The 21,446-nt window shown below is 43.5% G+C and overlaps 1 protein-coding gene across 10 annotated transcripts in view; it reads right to left on the bottom strand.

Moving 5' to 3' along the window:
* Positions 1 to 21,446, bottom strand: part of SIRAL1 (SIR2 antiphage like 1) — a 51,568-nt gene that overhangs the window by 13,462 nt on the left and 16,660 nt on the right. For 4 of the 10 annotated variants that reach the window (XM_008259450.5, XM_017342643.4, XM_008259444.5 and 1 more), the window contains 2 exons: positions 8,487 to 8,579; positions 2,684 to 2,936 (listed from right to left, as the gene is read on the bottom strand). In XM_008259450.5, coding sequence (XP_008257672.1) covers positions 2,684 to 2,936; positions 8,487 to 8,572 — 339 coding nt within the window. In that variant the 5' untranslated portion in view covers positions 8,573 to 8,579. Of the gene's footprint in view, positions 1 to 2,683; positions 2,937 to 8,486; positions 8,580 to 12,519; positions 12,616 to 15,981; positions 16,103 to 21,446 lie in introns of those variants that run through there. The other 6 variants (XM_089335498.1, XM_070048285.2, XM_070048290.2 and 3 more) reach the window with 3 other exon arrangements.

Below are 21,446 nucleotides of genomic sequence, written 5' to 3'. Positions count from 1 at the left end.
AAGAAAAGACAAAGGAATGAAAACACAAACAGGGGGTTCAACAGTCAAAAGGAAATGCCAAACTCCCACAACTTGTAAGGACCTTTCCCCCCTCACTCAAAACAGGAAATTCGATCTGTTTGCTGTTTCATTCCCTTCAAACTTCTCTTATTTTTCTAGTTCCAGACAGAGTAAAAACAACACACACATGCCCTCTTTTTTGCCAAGATTATGAACATTTTTGGTGCATTTATGATGTGCCAAATACTATATATCACTGATTCTTCACAAAACCCCTGGAGGGAACATCCCAGTTTTACAGGTGGAAAACCAGATGCAGGAAAGCTAGGGAATAGGCCCTGTCCTGGTGCATTTAAGGGAACTATACACAACCATCTGAGCGGCCCCCTGCACCTCCACCATTTCACAGTCCCATGCTCTTAGGAGGGTTCCCCATTTTCCACATCCCTGGCAACACAGGGTAAGTGACTCTCTGACTACAGCTGACTATTCTTAGTGGATGCATCTCATGGGGTTTTGATGAGCACTTTCTTATTGACTAACCACAAGCATCTTTTTGTGTTCCTATTGACCACGTGCGTATCTCTCTTCCAGATTGTTTGCTCAAGTTTTAACTGGACTGCTTCTTTATTATTATTGAGTCCTAACAGCTTCTACATATTGTGGGTCTAAATCTTTATCAGATCTACAACCTGGAAATACTTTTGTAATTCTGTGGCCACCTTCTTGACAACAATTAAAGCATCAAAGTTTCAGATTCTGATAATATCCTAGTTACCTATTTTTACTTTGTTCCTTGGGTTTCTTGTATCTTATCTAAGAATGCTTTGTTGTGCTATTTTCGATTATTGTTGCTCTGTAGTGAGTTTTGAAATTATGATGTGTGTGACTCCTCCTGCTTAGCTTTTTCAAGATCGCTTTGGTTATTTTGGGTTCTTTGTGCAGTTTATGTCTTCTTTTCCAATATGGATGCCTCTTATAATTTTTCTTGCCTAACTGCCCTGGCTAAAACTCTCTAAGTCACTTGTTTTGTCTAAATATCTTTTAGTTTCTATTTCTTTAGGTTATCAAAGTTTGCATATCAACATAGTGTGGTACCATGTCAGAACTGAAGAGCGCACACAGCCTTGTCTTGTTCCTGATATACAGGGAACACTAAGATGTGTTGCCACTAACGTTACCTCTGAGTTCTTTATCACACTGAGGTAGTCTTCTATTATAATTTGATGGTTTTTTTCCCAAGGTTTATTTATTTCAAAGACAGAGAGACACAGTATTCCACTGTGCCAGTTCACTTCCCAAATGCCCACAACAGCTGGGATCAGGCCAGGCTGAAGCCAGGAGCCAGGAATTCCATCCAGGTCTGCCACATGGGTAGAAGGGGCCCAAACACTGAGCCATCTTGCACTGCTTTCCCAGGTGCATTAGCAGGCAGCTGGATTGGAAGTGGAGCAGCTGGGACTTGAACTGGTGTTCATATGGGATGCAGTATTGCAGGCCGCAGCTTAACCAGCTGTGCCACAACGCCAGTCCTGAAACCTATTATTTTAAGAGTTCTTTGATTTTAGCTCTAATATTTCAATTTTAATTTTTTTAAATGGTATGAAGTAGAGATCTCATGATTTCTTTAAAGCCCATTAGTTATTATTTATACGGTTCTAGGTAACAATTTTATGCCAATCAAGAACAAGAAAGTGAAAAGAGAATGTAAAAAACCACAAGTTCTGTGACGGGCATTGGTGTAGTGGTTAAGACACCACATCCCATATCAGAGCACCTAGGTTCAGGTCTTAGCTTTGTTTCCAATTCCAACTTCCTGCTAACGAGAACCTGGGGAGGCAGCAGGTAATGGTTCAAGTCCCTGCTTCCCGTGTGAGAAAACTCTCATTGTACACACATGCTTCTCGCTTCACCTTGGCCTTGTCCTTGGCTGTTGAAGGCATGAACCAGCAGATGCAGGATTTTTTTCTCTCTCTCTCTCTCTCTCTGCCTTTCAAATAAGTATTTTTTTAAAGGTAAAATATTAAAAAAAACACACACAAAAAAAACTACAAGGCTCTGCAATGAGACATGAATCAACAGGAATTTCCTTTTTAATGCCATCTTTTAGGCTCTTGCTGGCACTTCTTCCTATAGCTTTAAGGTACTGAGGGAAAACCATCACTGACTTTTTAAGAAGTTTTTTTTTTGAAGGTGCACCTGACTTTATAAAATTCAAGATATGCTTTGGTATTATTATTTCCAAATTCCAAATATATCTTAGGCCAATCCTGATTTTAAAGAGATTTGTAAGTTATTACCTCTAAAAAGAACATTAAGAACTGGTTTTGGCTCACCCAAAAAATGATAATGATTATATCCAGTCTTCCTGAGGTTCCCTAAATGGCACAGGTGACAGGAATACAGCTTTTACAGCAATGAGTGTGGAGACTAAATTGAAAACACAGTGCTAATGGGACAGTTGCCTCACTTTTGTACATATGAAGGCCTCAACATCGTAACTTTCCCAACGCACACTCTGTGAAACGGGGTCAAGACAATTACCTGAAAGTGAGCCCACAGACATTTTGCAGAAGCACAAGTGTTATGCAAATTGAGAGGCTACAGGTGACTATCCCCTATAACACCCAACATACCAGTCCTGCTTTGGGGGCTAGTTCCGCTGCCCACAGAAGGTACTCACAGGAGAGAGTTTCTGGATGAGGTCATGTGCCACATGGACAAGGTTCTTGTCTTCGTGGAGACATTTCTGAAACTTCTTGCTCTCCTCATCTTCTAGAAGGTCAAAGTCAATAGCAGCATCCAGTAAGGCCTGAATCAGCCCCTTCCAGGATTTCAGGGCTGGAACTTGAGGCGCAACAGCAGCACTGATGCCTGTGCCAATCACCAGCACAAGCTCCCGGGGCTTCTTGGTTTTTAGGCTTGGAAGCAGCTTCCTGAAAGGCAACAGAAACCAGAGGATCAGAACATCCCATAGATCTGAGGCACAGCGACAGAAGAAACCAAGGTTGTCAGTGGGAACTTTTCAGCTGCAAAGACAGCTACCAGTTTCTGACACTCCCCTGAGTAGCTTAATCAAAAAGGCCAGAACACTGTGCTGGCGCTTGCTGAAAAGCAAAGTTATAAACCTATTTCAAGAAGCCTAAACAGCAACTTAAAAAAAATATGTTGTCTTTGGGACGGGTGCTGTGGTATAGCAGATATAGCCGAGCCTGCAGGGCCGGCATCCCATACGGGCACCAGTTCAAGTCCCGGCTCCTCCACGTCTCATCCAGCTCTCTGCTATGGCCAGGGAAAGCAGGAGAAGATGGCCCAAATGCTTGGGCCCCTGCACACATGAGGGAGACCCAGAAGAAGCTCCTGGTTCCTGGCCTCAGATTGGCCCAGCTCCAGCCATCGTGGCCATTTGGGGAATGAACCAGCAGATGGGAGGTCTCTCTGTCTCGCTGTATCTCTGCCTTTCAAATAAATAAATCTTTAAAATATATATGTGTGTGTATATAATATAGTCTTCTTTATAGACTTGTGAACCTAAGAAAACCCACTAACATTAGGAAAAAGTCCAAATATGAGCATATCACAGTTCAGCTGAGCTCTGCTAACTAAATTACATTTTACAGCAATACTAAATTTCAAAAGAACATGTTTGATTTGTGTTCCAGAAAGACAGAAAAGAACTCCATACAAATTAAGCTCCTATTATTGAGAAATATAAAATAGCAGATGAAAAAAATTAACTGCAAATTTTATTAACATTAAGATAAAACTGAGCATGAGACAGTAAAAATAAAAAATGAGGACAAATCTAGCCTTGGTTTTGTTCTTAATATTCTCAGGCAAAAAAAAAAAAAAAGAAAGAAAAGAAAAGAAAAGAAAAGAAAAGAAAAGCAGTTAGCAGAATTTATGTACTTCATATGCCTCACATACCCAAATAAACAAAGTACAGAGCTATTCAATAAGCGTGACAGAAAGCTGGACACGTCCTTTCTCTCCACGTTAGGCACAGATAGGTTTCTGCTCTGAGGCTCATACGTGAGCAAGCACGGGTACAAGTGTTTGGTTTTGTTCCCCCACCACCACCTTTCACTCTGAAAGAATGTGTTAAAATCCCTATTTGAAATATTCCTTCACTTTAATAATTGTTGATGGCATGCCTTTTCCACCCCAAAACTGTCTTTTGTCCAAATAATAAAATGAACAGAAATAGGATCAGCATTTTGGCACACACAAGAAAGGAATAGTATTTTTAAGGCTTGGGGAATTGAATTTTGGGGAAATTATGTCTAGAACTGCCTTCTGTATCCCCGGCTCCTGCATTCAGTCCCTCAACAAATATGAAAAACCTGCAGGCACCAGCCCTTATGGCAGGTCCCAGCGATGTACTGCGAAGTTCAGTCTTCTGGAGAAGACTGAGAAAAGACCCTAGAAGCAAAGGATGAAAAATGAGTTTCGGTGTAGAAGAACCACGATACTGAAGCACACAGCAATACAGGTACACACCAAGGAGTCACGAGGACCGTCAAAGGCGGCTAACGGGGGCTTGCAGGGGAAAAGGACTCTCACTTTATACTGCTGCGTGGCTTCAATTTTTTTTTTTTCACCACACACATACACATCTGAGCTATAATTTTTCCTAATGAAGACTTCCAATTTAACAGTTTTGTATTATTTCTGGTCCTCCTTAAAGTGACTGAACAACTGTCAGTGCTTTGAGGATAAAAGTGCATAAAAAGTAGAATAAGGCTACAGAAAACAACAAGAAATCAGAGGGCGACAAAATCCTGGAATTTGTGAAGGCCGATTCTCTTTCTAGAACCTGGGACACGTTTAGGGACATCTGAGAAAAGAGGAGCACCTGGATCAGAGGCAATTACACGGCTAAGACTTGGGGCTTGCCTTCTGGGGAGGCTGTGCCAAGAGGACTCTGGATTTGAGAACACCGCACAGCTGGAGATCAAGGAAAAGCCTGAGTACAAAATACAAGAGGTTGTAAAAAAGGTCATAGAAATATGCACTATCTTTTTTTAAAAAATATTTATTTAGAAAGGCAGAGTTACAGAGAGGCAGAGGCAGAGAGAAAGAGAGATCTTCCATCCACTTGTTTACTCTCCAGATAGCTGCAACGGCCGGAGCTGCGCTGATCCAAGGCCAGGAGCCAGAGGCTTCTTCCGGGTCTCCCACGAGGGTGCAGAGGCCCAAGCACTTGGACCATCTTTTACTGCTTTCCCAGGCCATAGAAAAGAGCTGGATCAGAAGTGGAGCAGCCAGAACTCGAATTGGTGCCCGTATGGGATGCCGGCACTGCAGACAGATGCTTTACCTACTATGACACAGCGCTGGCCCCTGCACTATCTTTTAATTCCATTTTCCACTAATATTTTAAAAAATATATTTATTCATTCATTTGAAAGGCAAAGTCAGAAAGAGAGAAAGAAAAAGGTCTTTGGATGAAGCTCCAGGCTCCTGGCTTCAGCCTGGCCCAGCCCTGGCTGTTGTGGCCATTTGGGGAGTGAACCAGTGGATGGAAGGCTTTTCTCTTTCTAACTCTGTCTCTCCCTCCCTGTAACTTCACCTTTCAAATAAATAAATCTTAAAAGAGAGAGAGATTTCCTCATCTGCTGGTTCACTTCTCAAATGGCCACAACAGCCAGATCTGGTCCAGGCTGAAGCCAGGAGCCAGGGACTCCATCCAGATATCTAATAATGGTAGTAGGGGGCCCAAGTACTTGGGCCTTCACCTACTGCATTCCTAGGTGCATTAGCAGGGAGCTGGACTGGAAGCAGGGCAACGACTTGAACCAGTGCTCCAGTGTGGGATGCTGCTCTTGAAAGCAGGGACTTAGTCAAATGCATAACAACATTGGCCCCTTCACTAGTTTTGTTTTTTTTTTTTTTTTTTTTTTTTTTTTGACAGGCAGAGTGGACAGTGAGAGAGAGAGACAGAGAGAAAGGTCTTCCTTTGCCGTTGGTTCACCCTCCAATGGCTGCCACGGCCGGCGCACCGCGCTGATCCGATGGCAGGAGACAGGTGCTTATCCTGGTCTCCCATGGGGTGCAGGGCCCAAGCACTTGGGCCATCCTCCACTGCACTCCCGGGCCACAGCAGAGGGCTGGCCTGGAAGAGGGGCAACCGGGACAGAATCTGGCACCCCGACCAGGACTAGAACCCGGTGTGCCGGCGCCGCAAGGCGGAGGATTAGCCTAGTGAGCCGTGGTGCCGGCCTTCACTAGCTTTTTTAAGCAGTCTCATATTAGACATCTCCCAGCCCCTTGTCCCCAGGGGAAGGCTCCCAGACACTAGCAATCAACCTTACATCTGCTGCATCTTCACCCTCCATCAAGTCAGGAGATAGAGGATTGTGCCTTGAGAAAAAGACCCACAGCTTCTGCCAGGTGGGAGTCCCTCGGCTGCAGAGCCAGGGCCGTGCCTGACACCCACTGGAAGGCTCATCAGCAACCCGGGCCCTGATGCACACACAGATTCTCCAAGGGCCTCTTCAGTGCTTTTGCCATATGAGCAGACTAGGAGGGTCACCATGCATTTTGAAGAAAGCCCCTGACACCAGAATTATACTAGCAGGCAGAGAGGAATTTGGAGGAAAAAAGAAGATATAGGGGGGCCGCTGCTGAGGCATAGTGGGTTAAGCCACCGCCTGCAGTGCCGGCATCCTATATGGGCACTGGTTCAAGACCCAGCTGTTCCACTTCCGATCCAGCTCTCTGCTATGGCTTGGGAAAGCAGTAGAAGATGGGCCAAGTCCTTGGGCCCCTGCACTCATGTGGGAGATCCAAAAGAAGCTTCTGGCTCCTGGCTTCGGATTGACACAGCTCTGGCTGCTGTAGCCACTTGGGGAGTGAACCAGCAGATGGAAGACTTCTCTCTCTCTCTCTCTGCCTCTGCCTCTCTGTAACTCTGCCTTTCAAATAAATAAATAAATCTAAAAAAGAGAGAGAGAGAGACAACATAGAAAAGAGAATAAAGAGAAGAAAAATTTAAAAGCAAACAATGATATCCTCCTCACACAGACTTAAAATAGAAGGAAGCTCGACATTTAATCCAGAAGGTCCAATATCTGAAGAAAAAGAGTTCTACAAAGGCAACGTCATACAAGACAGCTTCTCTCAATGAAGTTAACAGCAGCCAGCTTCAGAAAGACAACTAGTGTCTAGAGTTGTATTAGGATATATCACTATGAAATTCCAGGTACAGAGAGTGAAATCATGATACTTACAAGCTCCAGGATTCAGAGGTCAAAGTTCTGGGAATCAGAACAGAGTGGCTACTTTGGTTGGAACACCTAGATGTTAGTAGAGAAAGGATCCTACCTACAAAACACTAAAAATATGTTCTGGGGATGATGTTGTAGATCTCCACTTCAGATACAGCTCCTTGCTGATGCGCCAGGGAAAATAGCAGAGGATGGCCCAAATACTTTTGACCCTGCACCCATGTGGGAGACCCAGAGGAAGCTCTCGGCTCCTGGCTTCGTCCTGGCCCTTACAGCTACTGGGGGAGTGAACCAACTGATGGGAGAGTGCTCTCTCTCTCTTTCTCTGTAACTCGGTTTTTCAATAAATAAAATAAATTTTTAAGAAAGAAAATTTCCTACCTAAAATTCTATGCTCAAACCATGAAATAAATGTAAAGCATATGATAAAGACATTTTCAAACATCCTCAAAATTTTTTTTCTCCTGTGGAACTTTACTGAGGAAGTTACACAAGGATATGCTTCAGCATCATGAAGAGCATCAAAGACCTAAGACATGAGGCCCGGGAAACAGAGCAGCCAACAGAGGGGCGTGGGATGGGGAATTCTCGGGGTGCTGGAAAAGGGAAACAGCCCCCATGAGTGCTGCAGCAGGTCTGGGAACTATGGGAAAGAGGGGTGAGTCCAGGAAACAAACTCATCTAGCCAGTTACCCAGCTTTCAGCAGACACACACTCACTCTCTTTCAGTGTCTCAGGGTAAACAGAAAGGTATACCACAACCAAATAAATTAGGCAATCTTTAATCGAGAGAAACAAGTGGGCAAGAAAATACGATCATAATGCATTATTAGCCTCACCTATGACTATTATTTTTAGTCACTATAATGCAAATATTGAAAGCTGACATAACCATACTGTGAGGGTATGTGGAGAAGGGTGTGTGGGGTGGCAGAATAGGGGGAGGAACCATGAGAGCAAACATAATCTATCTTCATCTGTCATTATCTGAAAATAAGTAAAACCAAAATAAAATAGGTACACACATACATATAGCATTTAAAAACACAGACATAACTATCAGAAGAAATAGATAAAAAAAAAATTGTAAGGGAGGAGGGGGAGTACTGCCTTTAAAACTGCATACATGTATTACCTTGACAGAAAATGGACATGAGCAAAAACAAGTGGAATAGAGAGTGAGTTCATCATCATTATTTTTAAATCTCCCACTAATGATAATTTACTCTGTTGCTCTCATTCCCTTCTCTTGTTTACCTGGGCTTTTTGGAGGGGGGTGCGCCATCACTGAAGAATCCAAAAATCTCGTCTATATCAGAGGCCTGGCTCCCTGTAGAAGCCATCCAGTTTCTAAAATAGATTAAACACCATGGACCATGATTAGATCTGTAAAGTACACTATTCACAACAGCACACACATAAACAGTTTTCATAACCTCTATACCCTTAACCATGTTTTAGAAGTATCTCTTGCTTATTAACGCATTTGTTAATTAACACACATTCCAAACTGAAGGAATTAAATCAGTCTAATAGAAGTTAGGTTCAAAATTGCAGACTTGGGTGTTCCACACTGCATTCCTTTTCCATTCTTGAAGATGCCCACCCCCAGCCAAAAAACGACCATCGTCAACTTGGGTCAATTAGCGGCTATCACTCCTCAAATACCTGCTATGCTCCCACAAGACAGGTCTGGGGAAACAGGATAAAATTTACCTTTGGAAGTAGGCTAGCAGCCTCCCATTACCCATTTACTCTCTCAACTGAAGAAAGCTCAGGTCAAGAATAGAACAATCCATACTCATTCGCTGATCGTTAGACATTCCGTGTGGCTGGACAGGCAGCAGGGCATGTCTTTCTGTCTGAACATGCAGTACACTCTTAAATCATGCTCATGTGACAAATGCAGAGAGGTATTATGAAGCAAAGATGAACAATCACCAATTATGTCCAGGTGCCGAGAACAGTCAAAGTGAAAGGATTACCATGGATTAGAATGAGAACCATAAAGAAAGGTTTTATAAAAAAAAAAAAAAAAAAGAGAGAGAGAGAGAGAGAGAGATGAATTAATTTGAAAGGCAGTTATGGAAAGGCGGAGGATGAGAAGGGGAGGGAGATCTTCCATCCTTTGGTTCACTACCCAAATCCAGATCTCCCACATGGGTGACAGGGGCCATCTTCCACTGCCTTCCCAGGTACATCAGCAGGGAGTTGGGCTGGAAGTAGAGCAGCCAAGACTTGAACCCACACTCTGATATGGGATGTTGGCAGCTTAATGTGCTGTGTCACAATGCCAGTCCCAAAGAAAGTTTGGTTGCTCAAAATTTCATTAAACTTTAATCAAAGGACTGTTACACATTTAAAACAAGCAATAATATTTTAAATACTACACAGAATGGAAGACAATGCAAACTTCTACCAGGCTGGGGTTGTTTTCACATTCCACTGTCGATACTTAGAAAAAACTGAATTACTAATAATTAGACATTTAATGTTTTATCAGAAAGTGTTTTTCTTTTAATAAAGCATATTTTAACGTTTGCTGAATTAATTTTTCTGGTAAACAGAAAACCCAGATCTTCACCCTATTTTCCATCATACATATTTGATTGCATAACCATTGGGAAAATTAGGTATCATAAAATCACTGACATGAGAGCGGACAGGTAGAGCACCTTTCTAATCAAATTTTTGATTCGATTAGTGAGAAAGTTGGGGATCAAGAGAAGACAGATGAAGCACACAACCCAGCAAACCCTGCCCCAATTTGATCATCTGTGGCACCTGTTCCAGGCAACTATTCCTTTTTATTTCTTTTTAAAGATTTATTTATTTGAACAGCAGAGTTACAGAGAGAGCATAGAATCTTCCACTGGTTCATTTCCCAGATGGCTGCAAAGGCCAGGGTTAGGCCAGGCAGAAGCCAGGCGCCAGGAGCTTCATCCGGGTGTTCCCCTCCATGGGCCATCTTCCATTGCTTCTCCCAGACCAACAGCAGGGAGCTGGATCAGAGATGGAGCAGCTGGGACTCAAACCAGTGTCCATACGGGATACAGGCACTGCAGGCCGCAGCTTCACCTGCCACAACGCTGGCCCTAGTTATTCTTGAGGCAGGCATCTGGCACAGTGGTTAAACTGCTGCTTGGGGACACTCGCATGCCATATTTCAGTGCCTGAGTTTGAGTACTGGCGCCATTCTCCCTTCCAACTTCCTGCTAATGCACACCCTGGGAGGCTATAGGTGATGAGTCAAGTACTTGGATCCCTGTCACCCACATGGGAGGTATGGATTGAGTTTCTGATCCTGGCTTCTGTCTGGCCAAGCCCTCTCTCTGCCCACCAAATGAAATTTTAAAAAAATTTAAGTAACTATTCCTAAAAATAAAGCCAATTAATTACAAAAAATGTATCTGTTTCTGGGCCTCACTGAATCAGATCTTCAAGGGATTCCGATGATAGGGCAAACAAAACATAGCTAAATAAAATGCAAACTCAATTTTTCTAGAACCCAACTATTTTGCTAAAAGCAGGAGGTGCGCCACAGTAGCCAAGTCCCTCTCTTGAAGTGTATGTATCATCTATCAGTCTATAGCTTCTGGTTTGTGAACACCACCAGGCAGGATGTCATCGCCATCAAAGTACTTTCAAAAAGTTTTAATTTCTGTGAAGCCATTTTCCACTCTAAAATCTACGCTGGAGACCAACAAATCTGCAACAGAAAGGTGATACCTTCTCCCATGGACAGAACAACCTGTCATTTCGGGGGTATTGTTAAAAGACACACAAGGAAAAATATGTGTGCTAATGCTCTTTCCTTCAACATAGTTCTATCAACTCACCATCTAAACAAATTACATCCAAACACTGTGTGCTGAGCAACGGCAAAGGGAACTGTACAGAGAAATTAGTGTTTATTAAGATTTGAAGACAGCCATCTTCAGAACTGAATACTCAATTCGGCTACTAGAGTTTTATTTAAGCAAACTCTGGTAGCGCTGATTCAAGCCATGTACTATTTATAAATATTAACTCTTTAAAACTCTATAACCTTAAGGGGCAATACAAATTAAACATCCCTAAACTGCAAACTCAAATCTGAAATCCAAAATGCTTCAAAATCGAAAGCTTTTTGGGCACCAACATGACACCACAAGTGGGAAATTTCACACCATAGAATTTGTTTCACGCACAAAACTATCAAAAACATTGTACAAAATTCAGACCATGTATATAAGGTACACATAAAACAAATAAATTTCATGTGTCCTATCCAAGATAACTCAAATATTCCAAATCTCCCAAAAAAATAAAACTTGAAATGCTTCTGGTCACAAGCATTTCAGATAATATACAAATACAGGTTGAGTGTCTCTTATTATCCTATTTTACAGGTGGAAAACTGAGGCAAAAACAGGTTGGTACTTGGTAGTACCACAATGCAAACATGGCAACTCTGCTTCCCAAATCTATGCTCTTAACTACACCATTACTAACTAAAAACATTCTCCAAGCATTTGCTTTCCAGCTTAAAAACAAAAAACTTCAGTCCAAAGCCTTCAAAAAGAAAGCACCTACGTTTTAGAAAGCAAACTCACTTGAAGTAACTCTGCAAAGTGCTTCAGTTGCTTTGTAACTAGAGGCCCAGGGATGGCATCACAGATTAATAATCATCACATGGCTACATGCAGAAGCTGGAAAGTACTTTTTGTGTTTTTCTGGTGACAGCACTACTTCTTACATTCTTCTCACCACCACTAACCAACCAGAGCCCCAGATCAGTCTTTCACTTTCCCCTGGAAAATATGCAGGATCACTTTTTTTTTTTTTTTTAAGATTTAACAGAGAGGGAGAAACAGAGGTCTTTCATCCGCTGTTCATTCCCCAAATGTCTGCAAAGGCCGTAGGTGAGCCTATCCAAAGCCAGGAGCCAGGAGCTTCTTCCAGGTCTCCCACACGGGTGCAGGGGCCCTAGCACTTGGCTTTCCCAAGCCATAGGCAGAGAGCTGGATCAGAAATGGAGCAGCCGGAACACGAATCGGGGCCCATATGGGGTGCTGGTGCCTCAGGCAGAGACTTAGCGTACTACACCACAGCACTGGCCCCAAGATCACTTTTGCTGGGTTCTAATTCTGTCAAATGGTCAATTCCAGATGTCTACACCTGAACATGAAGCTTTTTGACTTTTTCCCTTTTCTGAGTCAACTGCTCTCTAGGTCCATTCCATCTACCATAATTTAATTAAAGTACATATGGCCAAGAGGTCCTGACTGCATGCTCTGGGTTCTCTTACCCAGGAATTGAAGAAGAAATAAGTCCACAGGCTTGGGGAGTGAACCAGCAGAGGGAAGACCTTTCTCTGTCTCTCCCTCTCACTGTCTATAACTGCCTGTCAAATAAAAAAAAAAATTAAAAAAGGAAAGGCTGCAGTTTACACCACACAACTAAACACATGATCCTATATTCATTCCTGTTTTCTTCAGTCTAAAGGGTGTGGCACACAATGCAATCCCACAAGGACATCTCAGTAGCATATACAAGTAAGCCACACTTTACTCCTCCCACAGTAATATTTGTGATGGTGGTGGGGAACTCATTTTAGTACGTACCCTAAACAATATGTAGTCATTGCTAAAGAGTTTCAAAGCTAACTGTGAAAACCCGACCCAGAGTTCCTAACATGCATCAACCAGCTCACACAGCAATCTTTCTCTTTTCTTTTGTTCTTTTAAGATTTATTTATTTGAAAGGCAGAGTTAGAGAGAGAGGAAGACAGAGAGAGATCTTCCATCAGCTGGTTCACTCCCCAAATGGCCACAATGGCCAGGGCTGGGCCAGGCCAAAGCCAGGAGCTTCATCTAGGTCTCCCACATAGGTGGCAAGGGCCCAAGCACTTGAACCATTTTCCACTGCCCTCCCAGGTGCATTAGCGGGGAGCTGGGACAGAAGTGGAGCAGCCAGGACACAAACCCGCACCCAAGAGGCATGCTGGCATTGTAGGCAGCAGCTTAACATGGTACGCCACAACACCGGCCCCACAGTAATTTCTTTACATGGTCGCTAGTTGAGTTTATTTCAGTGTGATCTGCTATGTATATGAGAAGTGGAAATGTTTTCCTGCCACAAGAAAACAAAGGCAATGACCTGTGGCAGGGTCTTCATTACTCCAATTACTGCTAAGCCACTGAGAAATCCTTCAGTGGCAACAGAGTACAGCAAAATAAAAGCCAGACACTTGGTAAGCACTGGGAAAAGTACTGGCAACCTCATTAGCAAAAACGTGAAAGCCAAAGTCTCCACAGGAGATAGAAAACTTCGACTCTGAAACTTGTCACCCTGGCAGGAAACAGAATGCTTATATCTAATAGGCTTTAAAAAAAAAAAAAAAAAAAGAGGCAAGTTTTCTAGGAAAAATCCAGTACGCCACACATGAAAGGGACAGGTTAGCAGAGGGAACTTAAGTGTGTGCATGCTAGAGAACCTGAGGTTTGCAAAGAATCTCAGAGGCTTCTACTTCTACAGGGTCTTGTGCTGCAGACAGCAAACCCGGCCTAATCTCCGCTGGGGAGCCACGGGGAAGGCCCAGCCTGCCCTGTCACCGTGTGGATGCTGCTGTTCTGCCAGTGGACACTTTTCAGCTGCAACACGCAGCACGCTGCAAGGAAGTCACCACAGTGCACTTTGGTAGATGGGCACACGGAATAAATAAGAGGAAAGTTCTCATTCTCTTTTGCATATTTTTTGTGGGAAATAAAGGATCTCCAAAAGACTAGCTTGAAAAGGAGGTACATTTCGTGCCTGAAAAGGGTGAGCTGTAATTCCAGTAAGCTTCCCTGCCTCAGTTTCAACAGGGAAAACAATGACTGGAACGAAAAATGACTTATTTCTCTTGTGTAAATGTAGACAAGGGTTAACTTCACTTTCTAAGGGCTTGAGAAGAAACCAAACCCCGCTCACTGTGGCTCCTGGCCTCATTCCCGTGCATCTGTTTTCCAGCAACTCCGAGGGAAGAGAGGAAGAAAAGCTACCCAGTATGAGGTTCTACAAGAGAACACTCAAAAAGCTCAACCAACCAACAAACCCAATAAAAAATGTTGCCAGTGCAGCTCATGTGTTTAGTTGTGTGGTGTAAACTGCAGCCTTTCCTTTTTTAATTTTTTTTTTATTTGACAGGCAGAGTTATAGACAGTGAGAGGGAGAGACAGAGAAAGGTCTTCCCTCTGCTGGTTCACTCCCCAAATGGCCGCCACAGCCAGCGCTGCGCCAATCCGAAGCCATGAGCAGGGTGCTTCCTCCTGGTCTCCCACGGGGTGCAGGGCCCAAGCACTTGGGCCATCCTCCACTGCACTCCCGGGCCACAGCCGAGAGCTGGACTGGAAGAGGGGCAACCGGGACTAGAACCTGGAGTGCACATGGGATGCCAGCGCCGCAGGCCCCCTGCAGCCTTTTCTTTCCACATACAAAGCCAAGGTGCCACTTCCCTGCCCAGTGCACACAGAAACAGGAATTAAGTCTGCCTGTGCCGGGATTCAACTCCTCGTGCACGCTGTCCTGAAGACCTTTGGGACTGAGATGGATCACCCCAAATTCTAGAAGGTCATCCATCTGACTCCAGTCCCCAAATAATCTGTACTGGTATGCCAGGCTCAAGAAAGCAGATGTTTATATCAGCGACTTTCAATTCTAAAGCCGAAACAACACATCACTTCAAGAAAGAATAACGGAACACCAAATTAAAATCTGATGTGAATTAGAAATTGGTGGCTAGAGGTGACAATTTTATCGTGGAAAGAATGACAACTTCTCTCTGGTCAGTGCTTTCTCTCTTGTGAAGCCTCTGGGAAGGTCTATCCTGAAAACAGTATCATATGATTTTAGGGAAGGAGGCTTTAAAAAATAAGCCATAAAAATATTTCCTATATATCAGTAGTACAATCTTACAAACAATTCCATCAGAAATGATAGGTTATTCATTAACAATGAAATTATGCAAATATTCAGGGTCAAGATTTTATGTTCTAGTGAGTTCGTGGTAATTAAGTTCCTATTATTAAAACAGTGAGTGGTGTATGATTGTACTTCCAACTGCTTACTCTTCATGCCAACAGAGTATGTACTAAAACACTGCATACAGGGGCAGGCACCTGGTCTGGCAGTTGGGATACTTGCATCCCATACCAGAGCGCTTGAGTTTGAATCCCAGTTCTGCTCTCCATTCCAATTTCCTACTGATGCAGACCTGGGGAAGCAGCAGGTGAGGGCTCAAGTGGTTGGGTTGCTGCCACCCATATGGGACACCTGGACTGAGTTTGGCCTGGCCCCGTCCAGGCAGTTGTGGATATTTGGGGAGTGAACCAGTAGGTGGGAGATCTCTCTGTGTCCCTCTGTTTCTCAAATTAAAAAAAAAAAAGAAATGCTGTGTACAAATACAGATTCTTCCAAGTCTGGGAGATCCCAGAAGATGCTATCATTACAGTCTGTAAGCTGACATCTGACAAATCTTAATAAAGAGAAGACTTTTCTTTCATAATAAAAATAAAAATAAGAATGTTTAATAAGTACAGCTTGAATAATGTTCAGCTGCCTCAGGTTTTCTGACTTACAGAGTACTGAAAATTAAAAAAAAAACTTTGAGAATAAAACACAGCCTTAAAAATTAAAAAATTAGTACTATGTTGACACCATGAAGCTTGGCAAATTGTATATGAACCCCCCACCTCAAGTGTAGCTATCAGTAGTGATCAGGTGAACTCACCAGCAACAATAGGAGAAACATCATGGAGGTCCCCACATAGTGAGCATGGACTCCAAATCTCATTAAATAGCCAAACCAAGGGCAGATGAAAGAAACAAAGTATATGTAGTTTTCATTTATTCTTAAATCAAGCAAAAGGACAATAAATTAAGTGTTCTACACATTAACATAAGCCAAAATAAGTCACTCAAGTCTAACATACTGATTAAAAGATTACTTTCAAGTTCAAGTCCACAGTAGTTTAAACAGATACAAAACAGCTTAAAAAAAATTGAAGACACCCATCATAGGTTCTTAACTATATTTAAACCTTGTTATCAGGGCCAGGCATATGATGCAGCAGTGAAAACACCACTTGGGATGCCTGTGTCACACTTCAGAGTACTTAGGTTCAAGTTCTGACTCTGCTTCCAATTCCAGCTTCCTGTTCTGTGCAGCCTGGGAGGGAGCAGGTGATGGCTCAAGTAGTCAGGTCCCTGCCACCCACATGGGAGACCCTGGACTTCGGCTATATCTGGGGAGTGAACCAGCAGGTGGGAGACCTCTGTTTAGTCCATCTCTGTCTCTCTCTGCCTTTCAAACAAATAAAAAATACATAAATATAAGAAAACCTTCAAAGCTTATCAAAATAGCTTAATTAAATTATCTTAATTTTATAATTTTTTTAAAGATTATTTATTTATTTGAAAGAGTTACAGAGAGAAAGGAGAGGCAGAGAGAGAGAGAGAGAGAGGTCTTCCATCCAATGGTTCACTCCCCAATTGGCCGCAACGCCTGGAGCTGTACCAATCCGAAGCCAGGAGCTTCTTCTGGGTCTCCCTCGTAAGTGCAGGGGCCCAAGGACTTGGCCCATCTTCCACCGCTTTCCCAGGCCATAGCAGAGAGCAGGATTGGAAGTGGAGCAGCCAGGTCTTGAACCAGCGCCCATATAGGATGCCGGTACTTCAGGCCAGGGCGTTAACCCGCTGTGCCACAGCGCAAGCCCCTCTTAATTTTGTAATTCAGCAGCTATTAAACACCCACTGAATGTTCCTTCCTAGAACTGGCAATGGAAACGGAGGCTAGAGAGTCTGTTGCCTTTCCTTTTAAGAAAAAAGAGGTTACATATACTACTAGACTTTGGGGTAGTGTGTATGCAATCCTGCCTAGAGGAAGGAGAGAAAGGGCCTGCTAAAACTTCTCAACGGCCTACCCAACTTGCAGTTACATGAACTTGTACCATTTTCCTTTTTCACTGTTAGAAAGTGGAATGTCTAGTCCCAGAAGGTCAAATGCTTCTGAACATTTTCTTTTGTAATCTTACCTCAGCTTCAGCCTCATGGGAAACTAAGCTAGAAACAACAAACAGCAAGTCAGAGAACAGGATTCAAATATAAAAAGACCATGACAAACCAGGAAAGGATGCAATCAGCTGTTTTTAAGAAACTGCAAACAGATACTTCACTTAGGAAAAATAAAATTCAGAAACAACATGGGGAAAAACCTCAGCCGTGGGCAAGTATGGCTGCAACAGCTCTTCACTGGCTAAACTGCACATGTGTCTTCATAGAGTATTAAGTGTCCAAAACTAAGTTGATGCTGTATGTCCCTGCCCATGACACATTGGACATGCACATGACATTGGCAACATTCTTCTACATCGGTCATTGGTTAAGACCTTATAAAAGTAGTATGCCCTATTTAAGAAGGAAAATCTAAGAAACACATGGAAAATTTCATTGAGACTAAGAACAAAACATGTAGACTGCCACATAAAAATTTTAGAAAGAGAGACGAGTATTTGGCTCAGCAGTTAAATGCTGTTTGGGATGCCAACATCCCATACTGGGGTGCCCCATGTGAGTCTCGGTTCTGCTCCCCGATTCCAGTTTCCTGCTAATGCCCATCCTGGAAGGCAGGAGACGATGCCTCAAGTACTTGGGTCCCTGACACACATAAAAGACCTAGATAGAATTCTGAGCTCCTGGCTTTGGCCTGACCAGCCCTGGATGTTGTGGGTATTTAGCGAGTGAAGCAGGGGATAGATGTTCTCCCTCTTTAGGTTTCTCTTTCAAGTAAAATGAAAATAAACACATTAGAAAATATAAAAAGAAGGATGTGACACTGCTGAGCTGGGAAGAAATGAGGGACCTGCTGAAACCCACCCTTACAGTACAGTTTTCCCCAACAGAGCCCTATCTTTACTCCATCACTGCCTCTCGTAGAGACAGGCACACTGGCATTCTGCCATCCTTTGCTGTACAACAAAGCACGTGACTTGTAATCTGGAGGTAGACACACTGCAATGGTACAGTCTTCAGCAGTCTCTATCAAACGCTAGGTCTGGAAGCATGGAAACCAACTTAGGCCTCTGCTTGTTCAGCTGCCCTATGAACTGGAATTTAAGAAACCTTGGCATGACCTGGAAATTACCTAATTCAAGGTAGGACAGGAGGCTGCATGTTTACAGATTACCATCTGCAGAATATTCATGGGACGGACATTCTCTGCCTAACTGTTCATTGCTTTGGCATCCGAACTTTTTGAAACTGATGGAGGCGACTCATTCCTAGAAAGCAGAGACATTCCCTCGTTCTCTTAGCCAATCGGAGTTCCTCGAGAGGCCAGGTACATTCCGGCCTTGAGGGCTTAATCTGAAGTGGTTGTCTCGTCTCTTGCAAACACTTTCCCCTAAGATCTGCAGAGGTTTCCAAGTCTTTGCTCACACTGTACTGCTCAGTGATGCTGTCCTAACCGTACTGCTTAAAACGCTTCAACACCACTTCTTCTTATTTCATAGCACACACCACCCCTTAACACACCAATTATAGTTATTAGTCATCTGCCTCCTCCCACTGAAGTGGAAGCAGCCCAAAGATGGGAGCTTTTGTCTGTGTGGTTCACAGCTGCATGCCAAGACTGAGGAACAGTGCCTGGCACACAGTAGGCATTTGCATATTTATTTAGTCAGCTAACTCAGGACACATGTTCACGATGCAAATCACAAGAAAGGAATTTTTTTTGTGAAACAGACGATGCATTTTCAATTGGAAGAAACACCCCGTTACTGCCTTTAATGCAGTGAAGACCACAAACAGTCATTTCAGTTTTTAAACCAAACAAGGGAGGAAACTGTGTTCACAAGTAGATCAACATATCGAGACTGGGCTGGCATCGTGGCTCACTTGCCTAATCCTCCACCTGCGGCGTTGGCATCCCATATGGGCACCGGGTTCTAGTCCCGGTTGCTCCTCTTCCAGTCCAGCTCTCTGCTGTGGCCTGGGAGGGCAGTGGAGGATGGCCCAAGTGCTTGGGTCCCTGTACCCACATGGGAGACCCAGAAGAAGCACCTGGCTCCTGGCTTTGGGCTGGTGCAGCACGCCAGCTGTGGTGGCCATTTGGGGAGTGAACCAACGGAAGGAAGACCTTTCTCTCTGTCTCTCTCTCTCTGTCTATAACTCTACCTGTCAAAAAAAAAAAAAAAATCCAGACTGTGGTTTTTCAGATATGCCAATAGCTACAATATGAACAAAGGTAATCGGATTCTAGCAGGCCAAAGACGGATTTCAGACGTAAACTGATCCCCAGAGCAGATTCTTAAGGGAAGGACTCTTTCTGGTAACTGACTCAAGGCCCTCAGGTTTTGGGCTAAGAAATCAGCTTCTCTTACTTTATATACTAAATCTATCTCCAGTATGAGAACAAAGCACTCTTAAAAAGTCTGCAAAGCATTCAAGAGAAATACCTACGAAGCCTGTCTGAGGGGTGTCTGGGTGTACCCTACACCCCAGCCCCATCTGACATAGGTGACATACACATCGGGTCTGCTTCGGCTCAGCCATCTGGAGGGACCTTGAGCAATCCTTTGTTCTTTATCCACACATTCCTTAACCACTCCCAGACGTGCTCTTCTTAAATTAATCAGCAGCCTTCTTTTTTTGGCATACTGCATCTCTGAAGGCACAACTACCAATCATATTCTTAAAAAAACAATCTCCAACCAGTAAGGGACTCGCCTAGACTGACCTGAAGCCTGCCTCTTCTGCCCAAGCCAAGGTATGTTCACTGTGTGATGATAAATGAAAACTGCTACGCAGTATGCAAACCCCGAATAAAACAGAATCCAACCACTTGGGAACATTGCCCAGGACTCATTAAGTCGTGGGTCTGTGTCTGTCGGGCCTAGGTTGCTCATGCTCTGCCCCCAGTAAACCTTACAGTAACCTTGTCACAGAGCCTGTTTACTTCCCTCAGCAAGTACTTTACAATTAAGAGAAAAAGGAAAGCTTATGCGGCAGCAAAAGGGATTTCAAAACATAAATTGGGTTAAGTCATGGTCTAAAACCATTCCAGTGCTTCTCACTGTGTTTAATCCTCATCGTGGCTACAAGATCTGGCATGATCCGCTTGGCCCTCTGTGGGGGCCTCTCTAGTATCCACAGCGCTCCGTGGCTACCGCAGGGCTCTCTGGGTGCCTGAACACGCCATGTGTCCCTGCTCACAGCCTCTGTTCTGAGTGACACATTTGTAAGTAACACCCACACCCCCATACACACACACACACACACACCCTTAAGTCTCAGTTTGAATGTTACCATCTGGGGCCTGCTTTCCCACCCCCTTCACCCCAAGTGCCTCCTTAGACTTCAGCTCCTTATTTGCATCTCTTAACACTTGAGAGTATTGGCCTCTCCCACACAGCAGCTCTTCTAGCACAAGCACAGTGGCTGCCTTCTGTCCCATTCCAGCCCAGCCCCTAGCAGTTCTCTTAAGCAGCATCCTGCTATGCAGGGAGTAGTACATGTTCAGACGTTTGCTGATCCAAGGACGGTGGACCTACCATGAATTAATTTAAAGTCTCAGAGATTGACTGATACTCCTAATTTTCTGAGCTGTCAAAGCCAGGATGAATGGGTAGAACTGTAGCACTGCCTTCGACACCAAGCAAACGCCTTCTGCGGCTGATTTCCACCACTCCCTGTTTAAGGCTAACAATTATCCCTAACACATCAGCACATCCACATTCTCAGAGGCTGTGGAGGAGTCTTAATCTTTCAGTTTTATCCTGAAAGAAATTCACATGGGAAGAAATTCTGATCACACAGTTGTGTTGAAAAGGAGATTTGTTTTTATAAAACTGAAATCTCAGTGTACTTGCAGTTTCTGGTTTTCCTAAGGGCTGGCCATGATTACATTCTGTATATGCTTGTGGAGTTTAAAATTATAGGAACTTTATTAGCTGCTAGTTGTTGAATTTTCATGTTCAACATCTGCTAAATGCCAGGTACTGTGCTAAGAATACTAATATTATCGCTTTCAGCTCACCTCCACCAAGCACTACATAGCATTTGCAATAAGCCAGGCACTGTTTTCCATACTTCATAAACATTCACTCTTCTGCAAGGCAAAAAGTACTACCATCATGCATCACAAACACCATACATAATGGAAGCAAGGCACACACAAGCTAAGCATCTTTTTTTGTT

This window comes from Oryctolagus cuniculus, chromosome 1 (assembly GCF_051225735.1).
Source record: "Oryctolagus cuniculus isolate XC-2025 breed Fujian yellow rabbit chromosome 1, ASM5122573v1, whole genome shotgun sequence".
Taxonomy (NCBI): Eukaryota; Metazoa; Chordata; class Mammalia; order Lagomorpha; family Leporidae; genus Oryctolagus; species Oryctolagus cuniculus.
The sequence above is the reverse complement of the archived record's forward strand: the minus strand, read 5'-3'. Positions and strand labels throughout refer to the sequence as shown.